The following is a 9,469-nucleotide window of genomic DNA, read 5'->3' as shown; positions in this document are numbered from 1 at the left end:
TACATGGGGTTGTTAAGTCTTGAAAAACATTTCACTGTGTATAATGGCATTGCAATTAGCTGAATGCTGTTCATAAGGCTAATTGCTTATTAAGGTCTTTCTTTTTCCTGTCACTCAGGACAGAAACAAGGGACTGATTTTCTCCCTGAATGTAGTATACCTACAGTTACTGTATGTTAAACATGAATTGCACTGAAGTGCCAGCTCAAACGCCTCTCTTTAATCCACAGTTTATATGTAAAATATTTTCTCCAAAACCTAGACATCAGGCTAGTTCTTATTTTTAAAAATTTTTGACATGTCAATTGCAGAATCAGAAGTGTTGAGATTTCAGTCTTAGCAGGAATGAAGTGAAGCTGTCTGTTCAACATTTCCTGTCAGTTCTCCACTGCAGCATGCTTTTAACTTTCTCTGTTCTTGGTTGGGAACTCTGCCAAAAGGAAATGTCAGGAGTCTGTCCAACAATTTGTCTCTTTCAGAATCCACATCCCATTTTGCAATTTGGGATCTTTTTCTGTAATGCCTATTAAGACTCTTACAATAGTAAGGCATCAGGGAAGAAATCTATTCCTCAATGTGTTGTAAAAGAACCAGGAGGATGCTGTAGGTGTAGGAATTCTGAAGAGCTTTAGCAGAGGGACCCCACTCTGGGTACAGTTTACTGTCCATAGCTGTAAGTGGAGGACTTAGCACTACAGACTTATAAATGTGGAAAAGGCTTTTCCAACCAGTACTGTACAAGCTGTATTCTATTAAAAACAGTCCATGGAGTTTACAAGTGCCTCAGTTTATAGATTGATCAAATTCTGTATTCATCAGTTTTGATAATGCAGATTATGAGCACATGTAGGAGCATCTGCTTCTATTTTGTTGATTTGGAGATTATCCCTTAATCATGCAAGGTCCAGGTGTGCATTTTCAGATTTGTTGACTCAGGGAAGGTGCAGATAGTATTAAAGACCAGTCACATTATGCTGTAGTTACATTTATATTGTTGCTCCTGTGAAGAATTGAACCACTCAGTGAAGAGAATGGCAAGAAGAAATGTCCTCATTACAGGTTGCTCCTCAGGAATTGGGCTGGCAATAGCTGTAAAAATGGCAAAAGATGAACAGAAAAGATTTAAAGGTAACAATCTATCTGTTCTTTATCTTTAAAAAAACATACTACTTGAGATGATGCTGGTTTTTTTCTCTGTGATTTAACAGGTGGTTGTATTCAGTTTGGTGACTTGTTTCTGGTTCATTTCCTCTTCTACTGTCAAGAAAATACAGCAAAAATATACTGATTTCTGTAAGCAGTTGATATTTCTGTACCTTTATTGGAATGGAACAACTATTGGAACTGAATAGTGTACACACACATGCAATGAAAAAGGACAGTAGTAAAAACCAAATATCTGAAAATATTTTTAATATTATGCTGCTCTGGGTATACATTCAAAACTGTGATTAACTTTGCTTCTGGCTACTAAAATCTGTACATATACAGGCCCATGCCCATTTGAAGACCAAAATAATGAATTTAAGTAAACAGTCTGTAAATTTGCATTTTTTTCCTTAAAGCACATTTCATTATTCCAAGCCTGTGTAGGCAGGTGAACAAAAGGGCTGGGATTTGTCTTGTTGCTACAAAGCAGGGTATTTGCTGTGATTGAAAATGGATGGCAAGCTGAACACACCAATATGTGAAAATTCAGTCTCTCATACTTACAGTATTTTACTGCTAACTGACTGGATGCAGATCTAGAGCTTTCTGAGCAATTAGGCTACAATAAAAACTAATTTCAATTTTTAGAAGTAGCTTACAAAATCAAATTTTTTTGCAACCTAAGGAATTATGTCTTTTTAATAAAATGATGGTTGTCCTGCTAAATATTGTGGTGACTAAAAAAAGAAGGAAACCTGGAAGACAGAATTAGGTTTTGAGTACCTAAAAACAATTTAGTGGCATCATTTGATACCCATTTTTTAATATTTTGGTGACAGATCCTTTATATATCATATCTATATGTTCTTCATTATGAATAGCTTCTTCTTTTTAATTTCCTGAGGATTTCAGAACCAGACTGGGAAATTAGTGACAATATATGTTGAAAATAGAATCTTTTAGTTTTTTTCTGTTGCTATCACTGATGTTAAGACCTGGATGTAAAAGCACTGTACTTTAACACCTCTCAGTAGGAGTGGTACAATAAAGATTTGATTTCTGGTGTGTTGCAGTGTTCGCCACAATGCGGAACCTGGCCAAGAAGGAGCCACTGGAGGCAGCTGCAGGTCACAGGCTGGGCAAAACCCTCGAGATTAAACAACTGGATGTCTGTGATGAACAGTCTATTAAAACCTGTGTGAACAGCATCCCTGACAGAAGGATTGATGTCCTGGGCAAGTACAGGATGTGTGCGCTATCGACAGATACCAGAGTTCTGCAAAACACTGTCTCAAATACCCTGGAGAAGTCTAATTAGTGTATTTTTTAAATTATCAAAGTAATAATAATTACATAGTATATTTGATTCAAGATTCTCAAGACTTCAAGCAGACATAAGTGGATTAAATCTCACCCTGCTCCCATGAAGTAGGGAAGCTGGTTTTCCCTGTTTACAAAGGAGAAATTTGATCACAGGGAAGTGTCTTGGATAAAACCATACATTTTTAGTAAATGTGAGAAATTTTCCCTAAACTGGCACCTTCATGAGCGAGACTTTCCACCCTATTGATGAAGCATAGCACCCTATTGATGAAGCATAGTTACAATGAAGGTAACCCTTGTCTGTACTAAGATAGCAACAGCATTGGGAATTAGCAAGTAAACGAACAAATGCAAAAAAAAATTGGGATATTTCCATTTTGTATTAAGAATTGAAATTGTACTTTACGAATCATTCAGAAACAAGTGTTTTCATATCGTTTTGCTAAAAATAAATACTAGTATCTTAGTGGAAATGCTTACACCATCAGCTATTAAATCTTATCTACTTGGACATTATGGATCTGCCTTTTTTCTGATTAATTATTAAAGCAGTGCTTAACAAGTATTTCTGCAAAATTTATTACACTCTAATATGATGTACTGCTTCTAGAGCAGAATGCCAGTCCTATCATCATTCCCCACTTACAAATATCCAGGAGGCAAATAAAAATCAATGGAATTGTGTTTGTTTATTTTGTTGGGGGATTACTTCCTCTTGAAGATACATGAATGTTATTAAAAGAAAAACCAGATCAAAATATGGCTTGGTCTGTCACTTTTTGAGGATTTCTATCAATTCCTATGGGTATTGACTATAGCTACCAATTCTCAATACTGAATTATAAAAAAAAAAAATACAAGTAATTCTTGACTCATTTTTCTGTAATCCCTTTATATTTTTTTGAAGAAGGACTATTGAGAAATGAATTAGTTAAAATGATAAATAACAGATAATTTCAATTTGATTAAAAGCACAATTAAAAAGAAAGACATATGGAAATGTCAAATGTACTTGGAACGCTCTAGTGACTAACATCTTTTAATCCTTTCTCTAAGGATTATTTAGGCTCATTTAATCCTTAATCCTCACATTCCTTTCAAATGCTTTCCAATAATGATTACAAGTTTATGTTTATGGATGTTTTTGCTTGCTGTTGTCTCCCATTTTGTGCAGTGAGCAATGCTGGAATGGGGCTCATTGGACCTATTGAATGTCAGAGCATTGAGGAAATGAAAACTGTGATGGACACCAACTTCTTTGGCCTGGTTCGGCTCCTCAAGGAGATCCTGCCTGACATGAAGAGGAGAAAGAGTGGGCATATAGTAATCATAAGCAGTGTTATGGGAATACAAGGTAAAGTTGGTTTTCCTCTTTACTTGAACTAAGAGTACAGTGTTAAAAATCCAAAGCTTTCCTCCTTTTAGGGAAAAAAAACCAAAAGTAGGAGCTGGCATATCTGACTCTTGTGCTTTGTAATGCTGAAGGTCCAACTATGTAAAGTAGCAGGTGAGTTTTATGCATCCAGATACTGTGAGAGTACCCAGGTACTTTCACAGCATTTTAGCAACAAAACCTGCAGGGTCTTTTTCTTTTAGAGTTTTAACTTAAACTCTACAATTTTTAAAAAATTTAGGTTGTATTTTTATTATCTGGAAAATAGGGCTTAGCCCTAAAGAGAAAATGACTTTTCTCTTTTCTCTTGGAAAAAATTAGGGGAACAGACAAACGTGATTACTATGCTCTGCACAGATGTGATAGAATAAAATCCAATCCTGGACAACTGTACCACCTTTTTGTAAAGTTTCTCATCTCACAACACTTGAGAGTCAAATTTTAGTAGCAGATAGTGATAGTCCTACTCTTGTGTCCCATCCTGTCTAGCTGGGTTTTTTTAGTTTTTTTTTATTACAGCTGTGGCATTGGTCTTACATGGATTATTCTGCTGAGCCAAGGGTCCTCCATCAGTCTCCAAGAATTGGTGTTTTAATACAACACTTACCCTCCACCTCAATGGACTGATGTAGTGCTTTTTCTGAATCACTCATATGCAAGCTGGATTTCTTGCATAATTGTATCTCCTGCATTACACTCAGCCTCTGTTTTCATCTAGAGCCTATTAAAGTCTTGCTGATAAATAATGCAGATGATATTATATTTACAGACACTTTCATATCTTAGACTACAAAATAACATCATCCAAGGAGACCACAGCATCAGCTAGGGGGAGGAAAAGCATTAGTCAAGCATCTTTGCTAGACTAAGCAATTTTGAGAACATTGCAAAAATTAGTATTTAGATTCAGTGTGCACAAGGATTTTTCTAATGTTTTTCCAGCATGACTGTAGAAATTTTGGGATGAGTTCTTAAAATCAAACTATTAGTATGTTGGATGAAATCACATTCTCAGGATGTTCTGTTTGTACCATCAGGTATCTTATTTAACGATGTTTATGCTGCATCTAAGTTTGCTGTGGAAGGATTCTGTGAAAGTTCAGCTATACAAGCACTCAAGTTCAAACTTCAGTAAGTATTGATCCACTGGTGTAAATGGCATTGATCCACTGGTGTAAATGATATTGATCCACTTGTGTCAATTGTATTTTAGATAGTTTAAAATATATTCAGAGGTAGGAAAAAAAATATTTAAAGCTTGCTGCTAAACAGATTGAGAAGCCCTTGAAAACTGCACATCACAAAAGGCATAGAAATGACCACACTCTTCACATTATATAAGCAAATAAAAAGATCTAGATGTTAGAATAAACATGTTCTCTTGAACAGTTAAAGGCTGTTTAGCTTTGGATAAAATACAGTTCACACAACACTTCTGAAAACAGATGCTTACATACAATATCACAGAAATAACATCATTGTGATTTTTCCCCTTAGAAAGGACAATGGCCTTCTCAGGCAATTCACAGATAAAAAAGTTCAAGGGCTCATCAGAGTGAGTGAGCAAGTGCAAATCCATGAGAATGTTACAGGGTGAGATACCTGTAATGAAGGAAGGTGGGAGGGAAGGGAGAAGTGTGATGTACTGTTCCTAATATTTTATATAGAATTTAGGAGACCAGTCCTGTTCATCATCTGTGGGACTTCAGGTTTGATTTATCACATGTATATTCACACTTATTTAATTCTGCCACTATTCTTTGTGCAAACTCCAATAACTGGTAAATATCCATTGCATCTCTGTGTGTCTGAGGATTTAGGCCTTGTTGAACAAAAGACAGCTGCTGTTGTGGAAATTCAGAGACAGAATTGATTCTGCATATTGCTTTGCAAAGTTGGGAGGGATTTAAAATAAATGTAATAATACATAATAATGTAATAATACATAATAATGATGTAATAATACATAATAATGATATACCACAATTCATAATGAAATTTCAAGAGTATAAGACACAGCAAAAAGGATGTTATAAAAGGAAGTATAAAAAGATTAATTCAAGGTCTAATGGGAAGAGTGATGGAAGAGAAAGGGCTTTAATTCCAGCAGTAGCTGGAATTCTGCTGTGAAGGTCAACAGCTTGATTTAGTTCTAAAGAAGAGCCTTTAGAACATCACCTGAAGAACTCAAGTCTAGTAAGAGACCCAATCCCAAAGAGTGTTTTGATAAACACAGTGGCTAGATGTTATTACTGCCTGAGAGAAGAATCAGGAAAAATCTGACCTGTAACTGTATTTCAGTGATTTGCTATAATACACTACTGGGCAAAAGAAAAACTTTCAGATTTGGCAGCAGCCAGAATCTGTGCACCCACAGTAAAAATCTCTGTATTGTATTTTATTATTATATAGTGGTGGAATCTTAAATTATGTAACACTAACACCTTAACAAAGAAAATCCATGTTTGGGCAATTCCCCCATCTCTTTCAGCTACCTCTAGTATTATCATGAGAAACAAAGAAACCTGTGCAGGATTTGGTTCAGGAAGTAATGAATTTTGTTACCATCCATTAATTCTTTTTCTTAATATCTGGTAAGTCCTTGTGAATAAATCACCCTTAGATTCCACAGCTGTGAGACAGCAGGTAACAACTGCACTCACTTATGTCATGAATTAAGTTACAGCACTTCTCTGAATATTAAGCTGTGCAGGTTTCTACTCCTGTTTGTGGGTGGGTAGGAGGAGCAGGACAGCAGTGATGCAGTAAGGATTGCCTGTACAGAAAGTGCTGTTGTTTTATACTGCTTGCTAGTGCAATTTGTCATGCTCCTTTTGGAGCAGGAATGAGGGATGTATTTTCCATGGAGAATAGTCACAGCCAGTTAACCTTTTTTTTTTTTTTTTGAACAGGTTAAGTTTGATTGAACCAGGCCCAGTGGTTACAGAATTTGAAAGAAAAGTTTTTGAAGATGGAATGAAAATGGATCTTTCAGCTGCAGATGAAGAAACAGCTGAGATGTTTACTAATATTTACCTTAAAAATTACAAACAAATTTTCCAGAGCCTGGGACAAAGTGCTGAAGATGTTGCAGAGGTAACTCATAAAAAAATCATGTTCTTTTCTTTGTTGTTTTTTTTTTCCTTTGTATTTTATGAATGCAGTGGTTGATTGGTAGGTTTTTCTGGTAGAAGCATTCAATTTAATTAAATGTAATGTATGCAATTAAAAAGTTTTTTTTTAATTCAAAAGAATTTTCAGTCATTAAACAAAAGTCTACAAAATACTGAAAGAATGTTCATTTTGAAGTATTGAAGATAACTATGAATTGTAATTTCAATACCACTGAGATATTAGATGCCCTTTACATCCTCTGGTGAAGTCTGAATATTCTGCATTGTTCCCATACATCCACCCAGGGTTCCCAACCCTGGTTAAGCTCTATCCTTCCCATCTCACTCAGGATCCCTCCACTGAGGGAAGTTCACACAGCCACCCCAGGGCAACAAGGCACAATAAAAGAATCAAGGATGTTTCTGGTGCTTGGAGCTTCCTGCAGGAAGACAAGTTTAGGCAAGCTCTGGGAGGGGATGATGATTTCAGGAGTTTGCTGCTAAGGAATAGCTTCAGTGTCAATTGAAGATTCCCAGATCTTGCTGCAAAAGGCACTGTCCTGATCCTTTACCAGTGACCTGCAAAAGAGAGGATCTACCTAAAGTGGGCATATCAACCCACAATTGTCTGGAAGGCTACTCAGGATACTAAGTTGTCAGCTGCTATCACCATGGTATAGAGAAACAGAAATAAAAGAATAAATAAGAAATACTTCTTATGACCTTTGAATATTTCAAGAAGAATTTTAATGATGTTCTAATAAAACTATACACAGTGTTTTACATAATTCTAGCACTTTATTCTTCTACTTTTCCACTGAAAATTGGGTTTTTACTATCTTGGTAAAGGTTCTTTTAAAATTCTATTTCTCCTTTTTTACAGCACACAGTAAAGATAATTCTTGCGGAAAATCCACCTTTTCGCCATCAGACCAACACCTTGTATACTCCAATGACAACTTTGAAGTATGCAGATCCAAATGGAGATCTACCCATTGACATATTCTACAAAATGGTTTTTCAGCATGACAAAATCTTCAGTGCAAGTCTCAACTTCATCAAATTGCTAAGGTGGAGAAGCAGAAAGAGCTTTGACCTGGGAAAACCTTCACAATAAGAATGAGATTATATAGTGTAAATTGGAATTACTTGTTGTAGCTACTGATGACACAGTGTTATTCAAATGCCTTTGCTCTGTAATTATGAAAAGGCATGCAAGATATTTGTTTGAGCTTAGCTAAGATATTAATTTCAATGTGTATCTCTTGAATGTTACTGTTTGCAGAACCTTGCAATTAAAGTCCTCTAACTGTAGTTTTATTGTGTTTAGTGTTGCTTTTTCCAGAGATGTTTTCTTAGGAACAGGAACACTGACTGGTATTTGTGTATTCAATATTAACCTGACCTCCTTCACTTACTTGTATATAATACACACTGAGAGCTGTACAGCATGCAAATGATTTAGATTCTTAATATCATAAAAATGTTTTTACTTATTAGTATAAGTGAAGCAAAGTGAAAATTTTCCAGGATAGAAATCCATTTTAATTTAGGTGAAATGTACATTTTTGAGTTGAGTCTGTGGTTAGAAATCGTAGTTATTTAGCCAGACTGCAAGGCCTAAGCTCAGTGAAGTTACTTCAGCAAAGGACAGAGATAAAGGGGAGGAGACAGAAGATGATAGAGAGAGACAGGGACTGCTGTAAGGGCAAGTCAGCCTGACCTCGAAATTCTTTCTGATAAAAAGGAACTGGTGGTAAAAGTCACACGAAACCCATAAAAATGAATATGTATGAACCTATTGTGAAACTGTATGCATATGTATTTGAGAGGGGGATAAAAGGAGATCTGAAGTTCTCAGAGGTACGCATGCCTTTTGAGGAGAATTTTCTCCGCATGTGTCCGGTGCCGTAATAAACATACCGAGCTTTACAACTTTTATAAAGTTGTGAGGTTTCTTCTTTTCTCCGCAAAACAATAGAATTGGTACAGTAATCACTCAATCACACTGGCGTTCTCATTTCCAAAGTCAGATCTATTTATCAGCAATGTAAGAGAAAGTCTTATCAATCTTAAAGTGTAACTAGTAGAATATTTATTGTTCATATATAACATTCTGAATGCTTGCTTTATATGCAATGGTTGCTAGCATATTGCACTTAGTGAATGATAAAATGTTTTTTTAAAGCATCCTAAAATAAAATATCTTGTTACTGTCTGGGAACTACATTTTGAAAACAAAGTATTGTCAGTAATAAGCAATCTCAATCCACTCAATGCCTTCAGTACTTTCAGTGTCTGACACAGAACCCTCCTGTTCCAAGCTATCCTAGTAAGTATGTGTTAAACCAAAATTCTCTCATGGAGATCAGGTCTTTTCCCTTGGTTGTTGTCAGCCGAGTCCTCCCAGCGGCCGAGGCCGAGCAGGGACCGTGGCTGCAGGGCTGCTCCCGCTGCTGCCCGGGGCATTCCCGTGCCCTGACCCCGGCCC

At 36.1% G+C, this 9,469-nt stretch overlaps 1 protein-coding gene across 1 annotated transcript; it reads left to right on the top strand.

Annotated features, from left to right (window-relative positions):
* The first annotated feature begins 1,031 nt into the window (after positions 1-1,031).
* LOC131560272 (retinol dehydrogenase 8-like) lies at positions 1,032-8,210 on the top strand. Its single transcript, XM_058808938.1, has 6 exons — positions 1,032-1,128; positions 2,223-2,384; positions 3,647-3,826; positions 4,903-4,996; positions 6,778-6,961; positions 7,862-8,210. Exons 1-6 carry the CDS (start codon positions 1,032-1,034, stop codon positions 8,093-8,095), a joined length of 951 nt encoding a protein of 316 aa, XP_058664921.1. The 3' UTR covers positions 8,096-8,210.
* Positions 8,211-9,469: the final 1,259 nt, after the last annotated feature.

The sequence above is a fragment of the Ammospiza caudacuta genome, chromosome 7, assembly GCF_027887145.1.
Source record: "Ammospiza caudacuta isolate bAmmCau1 chromosome 7, bAmmCau1.pri, whole genome shotgun sequence".
Classification (NCBI taxonomy): Eukaryota; Metazoa; Chordata; class Aves; order Passeriformes; family Passerellidae; genus Ammospiza; species Ammospiza caudacuta.
This window is presented reverse-complemented; position numbering and strand designations above follow the sequence as displayed.